General features: G+C 31.3%; 4 protein-coding genes across 4 annotated transcripts in view; 1 reads left to right on the forward strand and 3 right to left on the reverse strand.

The window, feature by feature from the left end:
- The window catches only part of LOAG_08676 (hypothetical protein), a gene marked incomplete at its 5' end in the record, with an annotated part of 9942 nt that extends 7618 nt beyond the window's left edge, over positions 1–2324 (reverse strand). The window contains 2 exons of the mRNA XM_020447764.1: positions 1806–1929; positions 2282–2324. Of these exons, the coding sequence (XP_020302041.1) occupies positions 1806–1929; positions 2282–2324 (167 nt within the window). The remainder of the gene's footprint in view (positions 1–1805; positions 1930–2281) is intronic.
- Positions 2325–4420: 2096 nt separating this feature from the next.
- On the reverse strand, positions 4421–8660 carry LOAG_05488 (hypothetical protein; the record flags this gene model as incomplete). The annotated part of the gene is made up of 11 exons (XM_020446871.1): positions 8425–8660; positions 7829–7994; positions 7494–7652; positions 7224–7319; positions 6993–7124; positions 6732–6841; positions 6487–6564; positions 6012–6147; positions 5537–5693; positions 5244–5397; positions 4421–4837 (listed from the first exon to the last, which is right to left on the reverse strand). Exons 1-11 carry the CDS (start codon positions 8554–8556, stop codon positions 4421–4423), a joined length of 1737 nt encoding a protein of 578 aa, XP_020302837.1. The 5' UTR covers positions 8557–8660.
- Positions 8661–13173: 4513 nt separating this feature from the next.
- Positions 13174–14419, forward strand: LOAG_05489 (hypothetical protein; the record flags this gene model as incomplete). Its single annotated transcript, XM_003141026.1, has 3 exons — positions 13174–13273; positions 13684–13790; positions 14294–14419. 3 exons carry the CDS (start codon positions 13174–13176, stop codon positions 14417–14419), a joined length of 333 nt encoding a protein of 110 aa, XP_003141074.1.
- A 3496-nt stretch (positions 14420–17915) lies between these two features.
- LOAG_16829 (hypothetical protein) overlaps positions 17916–20494 on the reverse strand; it is a 9658-nt gene continuing 7079 nt past the window's right edge. The window contains exons 7-11 of the mRNA XM_020449488.1: positions 19855–20018; positions 19287–19432; positions 18882–19074; positions 18527–18703; positions 17916–18201 (exon numbers count right to left, since the gene is read on the reverse strand). Of these exons, the coding sequence (XP_020306975.1) occupies positions 17932–18201; positions 18527–18703; positions 18882–19074; positions 19287–19432; positions 19855–20018 (950 nt within the window). The 3' untranslated portion in view covers positions 17916–17931. The remainder of the gene's footprint in view (positions 18202–18526; positions 18704–18881; positions 19075–19286; positions 19433–19854; positions 20019–20494) is intronic.

Genomic DNA, 20494 nt, shown 5'->3' on the forward strand with positions numbered 1-20494 from the left:
AGAGAGAGAGAGAGAGAGAGAGAGAGAGAGTTGAATTCCTATCCAAACATCGAAAGGTGAAAGTTTTTCAATTAATTCCTATCCAACTATGTATAATTGTTAAGAAGATAAATTATTACTTTATTATATAATATTCCCCAGTGAAAGTCTAAATTCTAGTTAAATAATTGCAATCACTGATAACCTATAGGTTACAAGAAACACTTTCAACCTAATAAAAGATTTATTTTTTGGAAATTTTAGAAAATTGTTTTTCTATTCAATTTGTAATTTACCGAATGTAAAAATCAAACAACATTATATCATGAAATTATCTTATCAAGAAATCTATTGGCAAAATCTGTATTCAAACGTTATATACCATGATGAATTCGCAATATTTTTGTATTGAATGTATCATATTCCATTTTTACAATAAATTCTTTGTTGAGAAAGAGGAAAAAAAAGTCAAAGAAATGGTTTAAAATGAATTGCATTATGTTGTGAAGTACATATAAAAACTTTCAATGATAAGGAAGGGAAATGATACAATCAGTATTATTACTTGAAGTAGTGGGTGATAAATGATAAGGCGATAAATTATTTGGATAGATGAACCTTATGCAAATAAGATAAAAATGGAAGCAGAAACACAAACGTACGCATCAGAATCGTGATATATCACAATGATAATACATACATCAAATATTTTCCGTCAAAAATAATCAGAGCATTAAACTTCCTCTAACATTAGCTTTGCTAAATGAGGAAGTGAAACAAACTAATTGAGGAATAGATGGATATATGCATATATTCATGTCTTATCATTTTAATACTTTGATTTAAAAAGAAGCAGAAATAGCAATTTTTACATTGTTGAACTTTGATGCTTTAAATGAAATATATCCTCAAAATAAATTGTCTATTTTATGTACTTTTTTAATGTTTATTTCTTGTTACCATAAATTAATTGGGGAAGTCCATGGTAGTCATTCAGAAAGGAGACAAAAGAAAGTGCGGTGATTGACCATCTGAAGTTGACAATGACCAATTCAGGCAATCAACAGAGTTAATCCTTTTATGACTAACTGCATGAAGCGTTGTCGAAGAATTCAACATTAGTCATCCAGCGGTCATTCAACATTCAAAGCAAATTGGAAAGCTACAAGAGTTCAATGAATAAACTAATCGATAATCAAAAAAAAAAAATAGGCGCTTTGAACTGTCATTGTCTCTTATTCGAACCTGATTATTATATACAACAAAAAATAAGGTATATATGATAACCAGTAATAATGATATATATATATAACGATTGAATGAATAATGGAGAAAATTTTACGGTTATTGATTAGTAATCCGTTGACAGCAAACTTTTTAAATACCAAAATAAAAAATGAAATCAGAGAAAGTGTCTTAATGAATCGAACGGATATATCGAGAATTGTAGTAGTAGACAATGTTCAACAGTAATTAATATTTTGAAAGTTAAACAAATTGAGCTACCAAATTTAACCTTACTCTCAGCATTCATTTAATCTACTATTATTATTTTCTCAGCAGTTTTAGCAAGGAAAGAGGAAATACTTCCACAACTAGTAGAATATTCAAATTTCAATTCATCAGATTTTGAAATGGAACTTTTCTACCTTGCAATACGTAAACTAATTTCGTGCTAAAAAAAAAAAAAATGTTTTTATCGCTATTGTTTGTAATTCCAAATAACAGAGCCATATTTTAGATTTTAATAAATTCATGATTTGGAACCATTTGTTACTTTTATATCCACTTAATATAATTCCTATTTGATTATTTAAATATTTTACCTGATAAGCAATGAAATCCAAAAAATCCGAGGTGCAACTGTTGGCCACCACATAGCAGCTCCGCTATTAATAATTATAATAATAATAATAGTAATAACGTTAGCTGGTGTTAATAACACGATCTCTGAGTGATAATAATAGAAAATGAAGCAGTAGTAATAGTACCAGTTAGCAAATGCTTCAAATTTAGTGCAAATGAGAAAGTTTTGTTTCTTCGGTTAGCTCAACAGCTTAATGGTACGAGAGGAAATGATGGAATTGAATGAATTGCTTCAGCAATAGTAACTTTTCGAGGCGCAAATGTGTTATGCATTGCTAACCAACGAAACTACATGAAGAGAAGGAGAAAAAGATGTGAGAATGATGAGGATTAGGATGAAAAATTCTAACTTTCACGAAAAACAAACATATGTTATATAGTTTCAGCAGTAAAGTAAAAGAAAAATTTCCTCTTAAATTTCATCTTTTGCACTTACTTTCTTCCACCAATACCCCCTCATTCTTATTACACTTTTCCATTTCTTTCACATCTTATTTTCATTTTAATTCATTCTATTCTGTCAATTTCTACTACTTTCATCACACTCACACCGTTCTCTATTGTGTAATAGAGATTGCTCTTATTTTTTTTTGCAAGCTAACTGTAACTGATCACTGATTAGTTTAAGATCTGTTGAATAATGAATATTACACTTTCATTTTGCTTTTATTTCGAAAAGAAATGATGATAGAGAAGGAAGTAAAATGATAAAAGAAGGAAGTTACTTCGTTTTTTTCAAGAAGACGAGAAAGGAGAAGAAATCTAATCATAAACAGCTTAAAAAGACTTCTTTGAAAGATGAAATAATATAGGAACAGATAAACTGTAAAAAAAATTCTGAAAATTTTTGGCAGTTCACAAACCATTGGCACACTTTTATTGAGGATGGTCGTAGTATGATGAAGAAAAAATTGAATAGCGCAAGTTAAGGGTTCGGGTAGAAGAAGAAGGAAAGAGTGAGAAATGAAGAAAATTAAAAATAAAAAAATACACGACATTGAAGAGAACGGAAGGTATCGACGGTGAAAATGTTGTAATGTTTGAAATCACTGTTTAACAAATTTCAAATGTCAAGCAAATCGACGAAATGCTTAAGGGATGAAGTAAATTTGGTAACGATGGTCAATATTGATGATGTTAATAATTAACGGACAAATGACAAGAATGACAACTTTGACCAGCATGGGAAGGTGATTGAAGCAATCAAACTACAAAAAAAAAAGATTGGTGTTCCATTAAAAAAATGGGGTTAACTCAAGGAAATAGATGGAATTTTAAAGATCGAAATAATAAAATGAAACAAGTAACCGATCATTAATTAACGAGCAGTGGGTCTTTTAATTATTAGTGTCTAATGACATTGTGGTCGACTCATATATTGCTATTGAAGAGTAGTGTAATGCTTTCAAGAATTGCCTTTACAATCGAATTTTCAGTGAAAAAAAATTTTATTCACTTCCAACAATTCCCAATTGTTCTAAAAATTATTTGGCATCGCATAAGGAGTACGCACATAAAGAGTAAGAAAATGTGATACTTGGCGACAAGAACTCGAGGGTAAAAAGATGATCATGTCTGATGATTGAAGATTTCTTCTCACCACATATCAACTCAAATCACACACTGCTAAAGATCTCTTTTTCAAAATCGGTCTTCACCACTAACACTCACCTAGGAAATAACCCAACGTACTGTTCGAAAGACTCCTCGCGAAACAAAAAAGGGGCTCAGAAACGAAACCTATATCTCTACAAGTAAACTTCTCAAACTTGATGCTTTGAAGAATGATCCGATTACCTCAATAATCAAGTCTTATCCACCATCCTATTTACTAGATCCAATTTTTCGATTCTGCATAGATCACGGAATCCATAACATTAAGAACGTTATGCATACATATTTGTATGTCTGCTTGTGCCATTTGTATTCAAGAAGGATCTTTGCCAGTACTTTCCAAGTAAACCGAAAGAAATTATCAATTCAAAATTACTCGAATCGTAACGTGATCATCAAAACTTTGTAATATTTATTAAATTAGCATTACGCATAGACCTGTCAGGATGTAATAATCTGCCTGTAATACCAATCATCACCTACCATAACAATAATTTACACCTATACTGAACCCTGCTCTCAATGTTCCTCAATAGGAAACATTAGGTATATCAAATGTCATAAATGAGGAAGACCAAAACAAATCGAAAACTACAATACCCGCAAAGATATACAAAAGACAATAGCACGATGTGGTACAGAAAATCAGAGCACGTTTAAATAAATTGAACTCGAAATAGATTAAACTAGAATTCGTTTGTCAAGTGATTATCATATGTCCCTTCAATATCTAAATATTCGTTTTCAGCAATATAAGATGAAATTAGACTTGATTAGCTAAGCGATTTAAAAAAATTTTATGCGGTTAACAGCATGGGTCAGCTCTTGAAGATTGATGCAGAACTATTTCTAGATGTAATCAAATACGCTGTTTTGAACAAACGGATAATTGCAATAATTTTCACATCAAGCTCTTCAAAGATGAAAAAGTCCATAAATAGCTAGGTTTAAAAACATGTAACTAATTATGCTTTGCTCTGTGACCTGCTGCATAAGAAGCCCAGCGATTAGCAGTTTCATTAAAAAATTCATCTTTTGTAATGATATAAAGCCATTTCAACAAATAAATATGCACGGAGTGATAATCCCAACGCGCTAAATTTGGTGCCGTTTTTAAGCCTAAATGTCTTAAATCATAAAAAGTTCCACTACCGGTATCAAAAAGAGGTAAGAAAATTCGTAAACTTTCTAAACCGAGAGAAAATAATTTAGCGGAATCGTTTTCACCATCATGTGAATTAGAAACTTGTGCAAAGTCATATAATCCAATGAGTGAATACAGAAAACCATTAAGCACAAATGTGCCTGGTGTGGTTGGATATTCCTCAAACCACGGATGACCGAAAAGTTCATTGAGTACTCCACCTTTTGCAGCCTCCTATAAACAAAATTCCATTTGGATATTTCAATTTTCGACACTAAAACTTGATAGAACAGGAAGTTAGGAAACTTCACTATTTTTTAAATGGGAGTAGCCATGATGGCAAAATTTAAAAACTTTGTCTATTTATGCTGACTTTCTCGTTTTAAATGTATACCACACGGATAAATTTCATGTTGACTAGAAATTTTTGAATTTAATGTTAAACAATTTACAGAAGGTAACAAGAAGGAATCCCTAATTTTCCTGAATATGAAATACATATACTATCTAGTAAAATGCAAAGTGTGGCTCAGACCTCATTCAATCCTTCTTAATAGATAATAGTCGATATCATTTATAGAAATTAATTCTTGATTATGAAGCTTAATAATACTAAGTAATAAAGACCCAATTAACTCACCGTTTTAAACAATTGGAGTGCACGCTTCGCAACTTGCAAATATTTCATATCATTTGTTACAACATAAGCCCGCGTAAGCACACTTAAAGCATGCCCCTGAGCCATTGCACTATGCCAGCCTGCTGGTAAAATCAAGCGTTTGTCAGCAATTGAGCTGTAAAAATATCTGAATCACGGGCGCTTTCATGAGAATATGAGCCACGATTCAAATATGCACGAAAATTGAAATTTAGTTTGGTGTACTTGCTTTAAAATACATACAAAGTCTTTTAATTTAGAATTCTAAAATTTACCGCTCAACAGGAACTGACCAGCCACCATATTCATCTTGATTGCTAGTTAACCAGTTAGCTGCCACAAGGAAAAGTTCAACATGTGCTGAAGATCGCTGCTTAAAATTCCGAATTACCGAACGTCCTCGAAAAGTAATAGAATCCAGAATTATATCTCCTGAAAATCATTTACAGCTTGGAAAGGATGACTAAATTGCTTTTGATAATTTCGCACTGAGAAAGAAATGCTATAAAATAGACGACTCATAGCCAAAGAAAGACCCTGATTATTTTCTCACTGTAATAGTGCAAGCAATGCTACAGCTTTAAAAATCTTCCGATGGAACGAAACTGCACTCTAATCTTTCAAGCAAGGATGTTCCTCAAACACTGGTTTTGTTCTATGCCGCAGTATCAGCAAAGTAAACTCATTCTCCTCTTGCCGCAAGTTTTCCACTACCAAATGTTTATATCAGGAAGATAAAAAATAAAGTGCCTGGATGCAAAAGGATGATTTCTTTCCTGTTCGAGGTTGATACGAGAGCACGACCAGCATCAACCAATAAATCACGACATATCCAACGCCATTCATTTGGATTTGGTTTTGCACCCAATGAATAATTATAATCAGTCTGAAAATTGGCTTAAAAATCTCATAAAGTAACGATACAGTTTGTCATTCGATGCATAATATATAGGAACTGAATTACTATGTTATAATTAATAATTTAAACTTTATTTTTCCAAAAACCGATCACTACAAAAAAATTTCACTTTGGAAAAGTTTAAACGACAATGAAAACCTCATAAATGCACGAGAGATGATGAAAAATGTAAACATAGAAGTTTTCTTTTGAAGGTTTTAAAATTACGGTAGAACTAGGCCAAAAATATTTAACAGTGCCTTAAAGTCTCAGTAAAAGATAACCCTAAGATAAGTTATCTTTCCATATATTATATATATAACAAACTTTGTTCGCTTTCTTGTTGTGCGAAACACATTGTTCATCATCGCTATGGACATAGTGTAGCAGCATAGTTTTCTGATTCTGCAAATCAAAAAGACATTTTATCACCTTTAAGGAAATATTAGCTTTGTCTCAGATATGGTCGAAGCATGGATCATATATCCATTCAAAAATTTAAAGCCGTGAAACTGATTTCCAGATAAAAATTTCAAATGCTATTTTTTGATCAAAGGGAAATTGATGGTTACATAAACAAGCTTTAAGCTGATCGTAAAGGAGCCATCCACATCAGCCAACCAAAAGAAGGAGAGTACCGGAAATGTCGGATCTCTATCAAGTGACAAAGAAACACCATGATCTGTAATCTTAGATAATTAAATCGTTTTTTGAAACAAAAACTACAGCAGGCAAAAGATTAAACCAACTACCTAGGTAAAATCCCGAACTTCAGACTATATGAACTAAGCATATCCCAAAACGGCATCAAGAGTAAGGAAGAACGAACAGACCGGCAGAGTTAATTTCAACTCTTGTGGAGTTCGTTTCCTCATCAAAACTTAATTTGAAACCATTTCGTTCAAGCGTGTTATCATTCCATTCTTCTGCTGTTGTGCCTTTTACAAATGCAATCGATGGCGGAGCTAAAAAATTCTAAATTATGAAAAGTTAGCATATTCCGAAGCCTAAGTTTACATTTCGCAAACACAAACTTTTCATCTTGAAAAACCTGAAGCATTTACCGGTTTTGAATCGACTGTAATGCTGCAAAGCATATTGAGCGATTTGTATGGGATAGAAATAAGGAACCGCTGACCATTGCGTTGATAGTGGTACGCCTGAATTCTTAACAGTATAAACAGTATAAAAAGTGACAATGACAAAAAAAAAGATAAATTATGACAGTATAAAATGACAATAAAATGAAGAGAGAAAACATTAAAAACAAATATAACAAGAAGCAGACCACACAGACTTTTTCTGTTCTTTATCCAACTGGTTCAAAAACCAACCGTACTGAGCACTAATGCAACGTACGCGATCTCTGGTTTCTACGCTGTATGATGCGAAATGACCAAAAGCTCCATGATAGTCATAGTCGATAAAATCTGGAAAACGTACTCGAGCATGAGATGTTGACCATTCGAAATGTCTCCCTATCGAACTGGATCCTAAAAATTACTAAAGGAGAAATCTACACATTAATTTCCTAGAATTTCCAATAGAAGATCGTTTTAAAACCCTTGGCTTTGTATATCTATCTATTCCCATAACACCTTTATAACTATGGGAGGACTTTTCTCTCTCCCACAATAATGAAAATAGTAACACTTTTGTATATTGTAACCTTTGAAAATCTTTCCAGAAACATCGAAATGTTTCCTAAGAAAAGCGTTGAAAGGAAAATACACTTCATTTGTAAATTTTTCCTCATAGCATTGATATGTTTTCTCGTTATCAACTATACAGGAAATTTCTTTTAAAACAGAATTTCTACTTTCACTTTCGTCGATCTGAAATTAAGCGAGGAATATAAAATAAGTTAAGAAAGAATACTAATAACATAAAAATATGGCGCCATAGAGAAGCATTTATCCTCTGCTAACAATAAAAAATCGGAAAAATAAACCACTAGCATATACAAAGCTCGAGTTTAAAATGTAAGAATTAAGCAGAAAACGAAAGTGAAATTTTTTAATGTTAAATATCGTTCCGCTCCTCTACTAGTTCTTGCTGCTGAAGTTCAGCTTTTCACGATAAAGGGGTTCACAATAATTCTCATACGTACAAACCAGTTCGTATATATTGTTCTAAATGTAAACTTCATGTATTTTGGAGACAGAAAAGATCAGTACCAGCGAATTTTCATTAACTCTTGAACTTTGAAGGGATTTCGAATTCCACTTAAATGAAGTAGTTGATAATTTAAAAGAAGAGGCTTACTGCTAAAGTACAGCATGGCCGCAAAGTTTCGGAATAAACAGTTTTGCGGGATGATTGTAAAATCCAAAGAACTGAAAATGTCGAAACTGCCAGTAACGTGATGGTAATATATCGTAATCTAAATCTTATCATAACAGCTTTCGTCGAGCAACAAAGTTAGCGGGCATGGATATCCTAAAGCCATCAGCTTACCCCATTTCTGTCGAAAATTTATTTGCTGTTCTCCAGCTAAAAATCATTTGTTCATTTTCAAGAAAACAAAACACAAATTGCTGAATGGTCTATCAGAATAAAATGAACAATAGACGATCTTAAAGGGAGATGAAAAGGAAAGGGAAAGAAAGATGAACAGAATAAAGCCGACATGCCAATACTATAATTCGATCTTTTTGTTAACACACACAGCTCTATGAAAGCCAATATCCATCAGAATCAACTGAAACTAATTAATTCGAAGATTTGCTAAATACAATTAACAAAAATTTTGCAGTTTGATGGATGAATTTAAGACAGAAAAATACAACACATACAAATGTTTCATTCATCAAGTGAAAACTGGACTTAAAAACTTGTTTTTGCTAATGTAACGAAGTAAAATGTACAATCTAGGGAATTCCTACAATATTTCTCCATAGTTGTTGCTTCTAATCATCTCTGATCTTCGTCCTTTTAAAAATCAAACGAAAGAAGCGAAACGACAAACGTCATCACTAGCACCTGCCCTAGAATTTAGAAATAACGCAGGACCACAACGAAAACTTTTATCCTAGTAGGATAAAGCGAACCTGTGGCTATTTTTGATCAGATGGTCAATGCATAAACGATAAATTAAATGAGTGGTTCTTATAAGTCGAAAAATGGTCTTATTTCTAATTAATAAGATTTACTTGCACGTATCACTTATTCTTTTTCACCTCAAGTCAACTATTTTTTAATCAAGCTTTTCCACACATCAGTCTAATTGATATGATAATATACCTCTCAGTTTGAATTTTATTAATTGCTAATAATGATTTATACCTTTGTTAAATGTTTTGTTTGTAGATTGTTGACGAAAAATTGGTTGGATTTGTATTTGGAGAGTACTGAACGCGGACTGAAGGAGAGTAAAATTAATGTCTATTGTGACAAGGATGACACTTACGCTTTGATATCTTCGTATAACAATTGAGATGGAGAAATGATTTAAGCTATAAGTATTCCTGCAAGCTTAAATTGAGATTTTCTATAGTAGCAATTTGCGCAAATTGGCAATATGCAACGAAAATGGAAACTGTTAACAATATGGTTAAATTTAAATTGAAAGAATTTAAGAGAGAATTACTGTAATGATATACATAACAGATACTGATAATTGCTCGGTTATTCATAAAATTGTTATCCATCTCAGTGACACAGTATTTCATGGAATCTTACATCTAATGCAAATAATGATTTGAATTTTTTAAGATTTAGGTAAAATAAAAGTTTCAATTTTAAATTGAATTTATATCGATGAAAATTGAAGATAAGCTTGCTATGAGAAATAGATGAACAATTGACACATTTAAAAATGACGATTTCAATCGATACACATACTTGTGCACAAGTGATGAAGTATTGCTGATAACAGTGATAATAGCATTAGTAGTTTAAAGAGTGAATAAAAGAAAGGAAATAGATAGATACGAAGTGATTCACAATTTGGCCTTCAAAAGTTTCCTTCCAAACTTCGTCTCATTCATCGTTTCCTTTAACCTAAAACTATTACAAGAATGTATTGCTGTTAAATGATGCTAACAAGAATAAACAAAAAGCATGTTAGATGATATATTAGGTACTTTATTAATTGAATTTAAGTTAATCTGAAGTAGGAGATTTCCATTTCAAGCAAAAATGAGATTTAAAAAACGTTGCGTGAATTGGCAACTTTGAAAGAATTTAAAAAAGATTCTAAAAAAAGAATTTTAAAAGTACTGTAAAAACAACAATGACCGTCCATTCTAATTTCTTTGATATTTTAAAAAACTGACTCAGAGTTCGGTTAAATTTTCTTGTGAATTTTAACGTTATAATAGTAAAATACAGTGCCATGAAAGTTTCAATCTACATATTTGAAGTTTCTTAGTATAGCTTGGCAAATTGTTCATCAGGTAGAGCTAGAATATCAACCCAAACTGTCACCAAACCGGACATTAATATAAGTCAGGAAACTGTTACAGTGATTTTGAGTTGTTTATTGTTGCTAAATTTGATGTAATTATGATAAACATTGCATCATTGCTTACAACCAAAAATTTCAAGTACCGCATAGATTTAGAAGATCAACGCGACAATTCCGATATCTAAATTTAAAATTTGTAATTTCTCGATAAAAATACATTTGCAACTATGACAAACATTTATTGCAAATAATAATAAATTAAAATGTGATGGTGCCTTTTCAGTTGACTAATTAATCATATTTTGTTTTTTTTTCCAACCAAAAATTACCATAACAAATCAGATCAATTTTTTAATTCTTCAGCAAACTTTCAATGTGTTTATTACCAGTTGATGGGATCAAAAATTAAAAATATACTATCTATCCCTCTGCACTGAGCTTGTTGGTTTCAGTTGGAGTAACATAGTGGTGAATTTGTCCAAAAATAAATGACCATTCCAGAAATAAAACAAACTAGACAGATGCACGAGTAGTAATGGGAATGATAATATGTAAATTATCTTGAGTGCAAATCTAATACTGGTGAGAGTGATATTATTGTTTACAATGCAGAATCAATTTCAAATTTATTAGCACTCATTAAATGGGTCATTCGTTTTGTTTCACACTTTTGTATGGTTTGTTAACAAAGAGTTGTTTAGTCCACTTTGCTCTCTTTACAAATTTGTTTTAGTTTATTAAACAGAAAGAGATGTCGTCAAAAGTTGTGATCAAAGTTGATGAAACTTGAAAATAAGCTTACTAATGCCATCGATCCGAACACTTCGTCTACCCATTCATTATCCGTTAACTAAACACTGGAAAAAATGTTACTAACCATCAGATATTTTCATTTCTTCCTTAAAATAATATAATTTTTAAAATTTGTATTCCCCACGTTATAGTATTAAAGCTTTTCCTAATGAGACAAAATCCTCCAGGGTTATTCGAAAGTTATAAGACTACTGATATTAGTTTTATCCATTGTTTTTAAAAATCCTTTTCAAAAAAAAAAATTAAATAACTCCTAGTTTGTGCACTTCTATGACATCCAACACTAAGAATAATTTAAAATAAACATAAAACTTATAAAATGACCTGATAGCTATTTCAGATCGAAATTCAAAGAATTTTTTCCCACAGCTAGGATGGGTTTGAAATTGATCCTGAAGAAACCAATCATTAAAACAATGAAATGCATTGATGAGAGCTGCGACACTATTAAAAAAGCAAATTTCAATATTAATGACATCAAAGAGATTGGGATCTGCAATCGGCGAGATTATTAATTGAGTTAATTAAGGTCGAATTTGATTCAACTGATAATTTACTTTCTAGATATCTCATTCGGCATAGTTTACTTCGCCTCAATCAACTTTACAACTTATTTATTAGTTTAAAAAAAAAGAAAAATTTACACAAAATATTCGAATCGATAGAGTTCAGTATGCTTAGTTTTTGGAGATAGCAATTTTATGGGACAATAAAAGGGACAAAGATCTTTACAATGCTACTATTAGTTGGCTGAATGATCGGACAACTGATCTTGTTAAATTATTTATTGGAAAAACAAGTAACAAATAATTTTTTCTATAATCCTGTAGACAACAAATACGTTAAATTTGTGAAAGAGAAAAAAGAGAAGAAACTGATTATTCCAAATTCTTAAATTCAAATTCGATATGACTGAAAGAGATAAAACATTCAATGGCTTGTCCCATGTTAATTTATCTACCACTAAGTTTATAGGAGAAAAATGAGAACGAAGAAAAAACTCTAATAGTTTTTCAGAATCTTTATTCTTCTTTAAAGAAAAAAAAACAAGTTACATTCCAATCTATGAGTTCAAGATTTTATTAAACACAAATCACTTTTCGAAAATCAAAAAAAAAAAACTTTTGAATTCTTTTTTCCACTTTGCAGATCCGAGAAAGAATTTAGAGAAATAACGGACCTTCCGATATATTCATATTTAAAACCCTGAAAATTCGTTGCCTTCTAGATAGTATTGATAAAGTGGAAGATCCTTTGAAGCAAGGTATGCTTCCTTCTTTTCTAGAAATTAATTTTTTTTTTTGAAAAAAAAGGTTATGAAACTGTAATTAGCCAAATTTGTTATACCAAGAAGAAAAGGTATTCCAGCTTCTCTAGCAACAAAAAAGTTTCTATAAGTAGCAGTTATTGTTGGAAGGTAATATAGTAGTTATTTCAGGCTTTCTAATTTTCCATTGCATATTTGGCCAGTTACAAGGACAGTTGTAATTCTGTGCCAATTCTAATGAAAGAATTTTCCTTTGAATCCAACTTTTCGGAATTAATTTCAGTTAAGTAATTCAATAAATAATATTACTATCGATTATTCAAAAACTTCAAAAAATTATTTTTTATTAAATGTCTTTTCTGGATAGTTTGAAAGTTTGTTATTTAGAAACTCAGTCATTTAAAGTTTATATTATTAAACTAAAATGCTAAATTATTTAAACACAACTAACAATTTCTGAAAATGACGCAATTAACGATTTTTTTTTCTGATTTTGGGGATGAATGATTTATGTTAAGGAACGTTAATGTTTGGTACCATGGATTCTTGGCTAATTTATAAGTTGACCGGAGAACGCGTTACTGATGTTGCAAATGCCAGTTGGACTTCGTATATGTTAATTAAACGTTATTCCTTCGAAATCTCAATGTAGCATTTTGCCGAAAATTCATTCTTCTGCCGAAGTATACACTACAAGAAACACAAGTTTTAATAATTTCAAGAGAAAGATTCAGAAAAGCAAATGATCAGATTAGGTTGAAAGTGACAAATGAGGTTATCTCCTGAACTCTCGACATTGCATACTTGGGAATGAATATCCTTTTTTGTTTGATCTTATCAGCAATGAGGAAAAAAGCGAAACTTTTTCAAGAATTAATTAAATTAATAGAAATAGTGGTAATGCAAAACAGTCAGAGAAATCATATCCGTTTCGATCTATGCAATTCGAAAAGTCTTTTTCGGGATCCCAATTAAGCATTATATTTTCATTTTCATTAGTCAAACTCTGTGAATGGTAATTATTTTTACAATTTAGGTTCTCTCAATGGAATATCAATATCGGGTTGTTTAGGTGACCAACAAGCTGCTATGTTAGGTGAGTGCTGTTTTGAACCAGTAAAACAAAATGTACCTATTGTACAGGTACATTTATGCTTACTAATATTAGCAACAATATGATTGTTAGCAGAAGTGGCATGATAACAATAATGACTTATCAGCTATGTATTTCTTGGTTATATTTACGTATTACTGTAAAGAAAAGAGATAAAGAATCAACAAGTACTGATATACTACAAGGGAACAAAGGTCGAAAATGAACTGGGGGGAAAAAAAGAAAGAATAAAGAAGTTAATGATAGTAGAGTTTGATTTGGAAGGAAAAGTTTGCTATGTACTGAAACATTTCGGTTCGATTGATGGGAATGTCTTTTGTGATAATTTACAACTTATCAGCGATTTCATATCATATTTATGCTCTTTTTCATGGAAATGTTATAAAAGTTATACATGCATAGTAAGAATAGTTTCATCAATTCATTTTTTTTTCAAATTTGTCAATGAATAGTTGAAGTGAAAATATATTGGTGCTAGAAGACTTCATCGTGTTCATTATGATTTCCAGAAAGAGATCATTGAATTTTACAGGATGTATTCTGGCCCTCAGATTCAGTACCAGGAACAGATGGTGCCATATTTGTATTTTGTTTTACCGGTCATATTTGGACTCAACGACATGTGACATCATTCTTCAAGCTCTTTTCACATAATTGAAGTCCTTAAAGTTTGTTCTTTCTATTACATTATAAATTTCTGTATTAAAATCATTTCTATTGAAGAAAAAATGTAGAATATTTTCCTTCGAGCAAAATATAGTAATTGTAATTTTTAGGTTGACAATGGTATAACTATAAATTCATTATTCTTGCAATTACTAAATGATATCTTTGGAATAGAATGTGATCAGATCACTTAATACCGAATTCTATTTCTTCTTGGGATGCTTCAATAATAACTGAAATTATCACGTTTAATTATAATAAATTAAATATATAAAAGGATTGCATAAGTAGGAGAGTTTGAAAGTTTTTTCTTTAAATTACTATGTAATCCAAAAAATTTAATTTCATGACTGCAAAAAGTTATCGAAATGAGTCGAATGAAGGAAAATTTGCAACTTCTATCCATAAGCAACCTCAGTTGTCGTTTGAAGATATATTTCAGGTTATGAAGTTTGTGTCAAGTTCTCAGCAATAAATGAAGTACTTTGATAAGACAGTTAATAAAGCACGAATTGCATAGGTAAATTTGTATAGGTAAATAGGTAAAAATTGTATAGCAATTTATATAGCGTTGGTGTAAAAATGGACTAAAAGTTAACTAATTTAAACAATATTACAAATCCAAAAGTTCACTCCTAACATTTGTAAGTAATTTTTCTAATTTCGAAGAAGTTCGAAGATATCATATAAAAGATGGAATTAACAAAAAGCAAATTTAAGTAACAATCAACGTCAACTGTTTATTCATCAGTAGAAAAAAGAATTAGTCGAGCAATAGGATGGCTTCTAGATGAATAATCACAGTGAATTTATGAAATGTTTAGTAGTAAGAGAAAAGCAGAAATGACTGTAAAATTTATTTCTTCCTGGTAATTGAAAAGACTATTTTACATATAAAATTCAATCATATTAATTGTAATTTTGTAATTTCAGCGATTTTTCCAGCTAGTACTATTTGTTTTCATAATTCAATATCAAATCTTGCTGGCATATTATGCATACACAAAGTAAACAAAAATTAAATGCTTCCTGATTTTTTGTAAAATTTAAGTAAAAGTCGGATCAAATTCAAGTTAATTTGAAGTAAGTGAATTTCTATTTGAGAAAGTGTTGCTGTTGAAAAATGAATATTTAAAAGGCGCTATGTTAATTAACAATTTTGAATAGATTTTTTAAAAAAGAAGCTGTGAAGATGATAAACAATGATCCATTCTTGCCTAATTTGTTTGATTCTTTTTAGTAATTTATTTACAAGTTAATCTAACTTCCTTATAAATTTTATCATCACAACAATATGTTATCATAGAAGTTTCATTTCATTACTCAAACAATACACCAGAATTAAATTTGAAATTCCCCAATGTGATTTGGCGGCAGTAACAGTTAAGAATCTTCACTGATTCACTGTTAATCAGATGGATATAAAATATCAACCCAAACTGTCACCAAATCGGACATTAATACAAATGAAATCATTGTAGCGATTTTCAGCTGTTTAGTGTTGCTCCTTTTAATATTTTTAATAAAAACAAATTTTTAACGATGACAAACATTTATAGTAAATAATGATGAATTAGTATGTGAAAGAAATACCTGTGATAGAGCCTCTTCAATCGACTAATTATATTTTCGCTTTTTTTTTTTGAACTTTTTCAATCAAAAATTATTGCCTAAATTATTGTTGACTAATTATCCGTCGCATTTGGAGTGATATTTAAAGGTACGCGGGTCTCAGATTTCAAGAAAAATCTGAGATAATGTCAAAACTCTCCTCTTGGCGTACTTCTGTATTGTTCAATTGGAACTCCCTTAAAATTCTGCTGTGCATAATATAAGAATTCAACAGTTTATTCCTAAGAAAGCTTGCATTTAATTTAAAACAATTTAAAAATTACAATTTAGAGTGAAAAATACCATATTGCTAAAGATCTAAAATAAGTTCTCTTATCTTAAGGATTCACCGTTTGTCGTTTGTTATGGGACAACAAAAGCAGATGGACCTACAAGAAAATAATGAAAGAGCAGAATACGTCAGTGAAATCAACGGCATACAATTTCAAACACTGGTGGAGACCAGTGATAACTACAAGGGGATCTGGAACGAAGGTATACAATTTAGAAACTAAAGGATATCTGCCGACTGATGCTATGGAACAGATCAAAATTTAATTCCTGGCTGGATTTGTAATAATTAATTCTATGATTGATGAGTGTAAAATAAAAGTAGCTAGAATCATCTTAAAATTCAATCCCTGTCATCAAATTTATACAGCTTATCATTAGAGTGTGTGCTATCTTCAAACAAACTAGAAAAAATGCGCTATTGAAGTTATGCTAACATGAAAACTACCATGGGTAATCCGTTTGTGCTCGAAATTTGATTTTCAAATACTACTTCACAGGAAATTTTAATTGATTCAAAAAGGCACAAGAGCAGAGAGAAAAGAAGTATATTGAAGAATCAAGCAGATAACACAACAAAAACAGTTAGAAAGAAATCGAGAGTTATGAGCAACCTAAACTGAATGGAATGTTAAAAAATAATTAACCAAATCCGAAAAGATAAAGTTTCATACTATACTTCTATTCATGCTTATTGTTTTTTCCAAAAAAGCACATTTGGCGTATTATATGCTACCAATTCAAAAGCACAACAATATCAAACAGTGAACTGGTAATATGTCCTCGCGATAGAAATGCCAACCGGATGTATCCAGAAATATCAAAATGTTATTGCCCGCATGTTTGTAGCATGGTTTTCTGAATAATCGCTTTTCCAGAACTTCCCAATGCTGAATTCCTTTTCCAAATGAAATAAAAATAAAAAAAGACAAAATCGAGAAGGCGGAAGCGAGGGGAGAATACATGAGGTATGCCAAGAGGCAGTGAAATAAAAGTTACTGAAAGCCATTCCCTTCTTTTCCAAAAATACCCCACAGATCGTTCATGAAATTTTAAGAAAATTTGCCTTATTTTAGATATGGAGTGCGTTTAATGTTAATGTTCTTCAACTTACGACAACCTCAGCAGCACCATTCAAATAAAAACGATCTCATGACGGCTCTCTGACCGAAATCTTTTTAGCAACACCGGCTTTTCATGAAATTAATTTCTGCAACAACGAATTATACAGACAAACAGATATAATTAATCAAATTTCCAAAGATTAAAATATTTAGCAAATATAAAGCGCAATATGAATGGCAGTAATAATAACAACATGAATAATGAAATGACATGAAAAGTGCTGCAATATCTAAAGTGAAAAAGTAGAAAAGAAATATTTTTAATCTTCCTTCGAAAATCAGTGGAATCCTCAGAGAACATAAAACATTGATCATAATGTAGCTAAAGAGATGAAGAGGTAAAGACAGGACAAGAGAATTCTCCTTAAAAGCTTTTCTTCTCTCATTTAAATTGAGTCAGTCAAATATCTAGGAAAAAGGAATACTTCTGATGAACTATACAGTAAGATACGAAAAAATGGCATAAAGTTCTTATAAACTATAAATGTATATTTTTAGATCGCGAAACGGTCTTTGACCTTCTACCATGAGAAGTACTACTACCACTTTCAGTATTGGGATAGTAACGCTTTTCATATTTTGGTGATGGTATCCTTGATTCCTGCCGCTGCTGTTGCAGTTCCATCAAAGATGATGGTAGCATTATAGGCCGCTCAGTACTTGGCAAGTTTCGACTGTACGCATGTGGCACATTACGACGGTACAGCGGTGCTGATCTACTTGAAACAATAGCAACTTCGCTAGAATCCTGAAACTGTGTTAGTTAAAGAAAAGACTGAATTATAGATAAATAATTTTGAATTTATTTGGAAGAAATGATAGGCAAAAAAAGCACAAAAGTGCAAAAAGGACAAGACATTTGCTCGCAAGATCTATTGTAGAATTATGAAGTTTCTGTATAGCTTTAATGTAATCATGCAAAAAAAAATACTACAGGAGAGTTTCTCAATATCGAATACATATGTGATTTATGATTCTAGTCAGGACTAGAAGATAAAGGAAATTATTGAGATGTGATGAACTGAACTGGCTGTCTCGCTATGAAAAATTAATGGGAATTTCATAAAACATACTCGTTCTTTGTTAGCACTCTCAACGATCCGATTAGGACGTACGTAATGAGTACGCCAAGAACGTCGACGAACGATACCACCAACTATCCGAGATGTTGGGGACATTGCTGGTTGTGTTGGAGGAAGTTGTCCTGATGTACTAGGTGAAGATGAGGCGATTGCTCCTTTGCATGCTTTCTACAAAAGTACGAAACAATGATGATGGTATGACTATGTTTTTGGATCTTTGGTGATGATAACTGGAAATTGTGTAATAATTGATGGAAAACAATTAATCAGCTTTTTTTTCAACTTAACAAAACACCTAAAAAGAACTAAGTTCATTTAGTACGTCTTATTTTTACATGATACTTACCGACAAAGGTAGTTTTCGAGTAATATTTATACGGCATTCATCAACATTATCCAGACTTCCCGTGCGTCCGTCAGATGAACCCATTAAGTCATCAGATTGCGAATACGGTTGAAGTATGCTAGTGGAGGAGATTTCGGAAGCATTTAACTGTGATGTATCACTACCTTTTGCTGATGATGCAGGCAAAAGGAACCTAAAAAGGAAGCAATTAATTTCACTTTCATGAAAATAGAGGAAACACTTGAAAGTCGAATTCATAGGAATTCGAGGATATGCGCACTGTATTACTTTTAATGGATCTCTGGATTTAATGTAATATATATTTTATGGAACAATATGACTATTTCTATTCTACGCCTAAATAATTATTAAGTGTTCGAGAGTTACGGAAAAAAGCGTACTAACCATTCAGACCGTGTACGCATACGTCTTGTTTGCCTTTCATGTACCCATTCAAGGTAGGTAAGTGAATGAGTACTTTCTAATAATTCACTACCATGAAATGCATTCAAAGAATATTTCTCATCATCATCACTGTGCGGAAGTTGTACCTTAAACTAGCATGAAATAATATCAAAGAACAAAGAAATTACTCCCGAAGCAAAACTATGACTAAGTGAAGAAAAAAAAAATCTGGAGGAAACCAGAATTGTCTCACTGAATAAAGCAAGAATGAACAACTTTAAGAGTACTTAATTGAAATTGAACGAAACTGCAATTGAAATCTTAGGAATAGTCTTGTACTATTTGATGGGAATCCTAGCCCATTTCCAAAAACGAAAATTTCTATAGGAAAAAAATTTTTTGTTAAGAATCAAGATAAAAGGGCTAATAAACAAAATTAAATGTGAAAACTTTGAAGCTAATGTAACTTCATGACTATTTATCCATGAAGAGCTATGGAAGAGAATTTAGTCTGTCTTTCAAAAGCAAAATTTCTTTGAATCTAATCGATAAATAAGACAAAATATACCTCTGCAGCTGAGCTACTTAACCGTTTGCATGTCAGCTCATGACCCGTTGATTGCGCTTGTCGATGGGAGCAGCGTGGATAACCCCAGTCCATTGCCCCTCTGTCATTAGTGGCATCAGCATTAACGAGTATCACGTCAGGTTGACTGTACGATCCCGGCAAAACTATTAAATGAAAGATTGTTAGTTTAAGTGAATTTGTACAACTTTGAAATATTATTTGTTTGCTTTAAAATATGATAGAAAAGAAATTGCAGTTTGTTTTTAGGCTTCGATTTTTTTTCAAAGTAGCACATTCAATATCTACCAAAGGTAAAAGCATTCTATTTCCCGGTATAGAGGAAGAACAAACTCAATGGAAACTAATAGAGAGTTACAGTTTTAAATTTCCCTACTAACTGATCAGTAATTGACATATTCACATGTCACACAATTATATTGTCAAATCCACATATTCAGAGCGAATAAACAAACTTCTCGTACTACGCAAGACGAACGTTTTCGTCGAGTAATAGGCTTGGTTTCAATCTTTTTTCTCGTCTCACCTGCACTTCCTATTCTTGGTCCTCATTATATCCTTATATATATATATATATATATATATATATATATATATATATATATATATATATATATATATA

The sequence above is a fragment of the Loa loa genome (assembly GCF_000183805.2).
Source record: "Loa loa unplaced genomic scaffold supercont3.22, whole genome shotgun sequence".
In the NCBI taxonomy this organism is placed as follows: Eukaryota; Metazoa; Nematoda; class Chromadorea; order Rhabditida; family Onchocercidae; genus Loa; species Loa loa.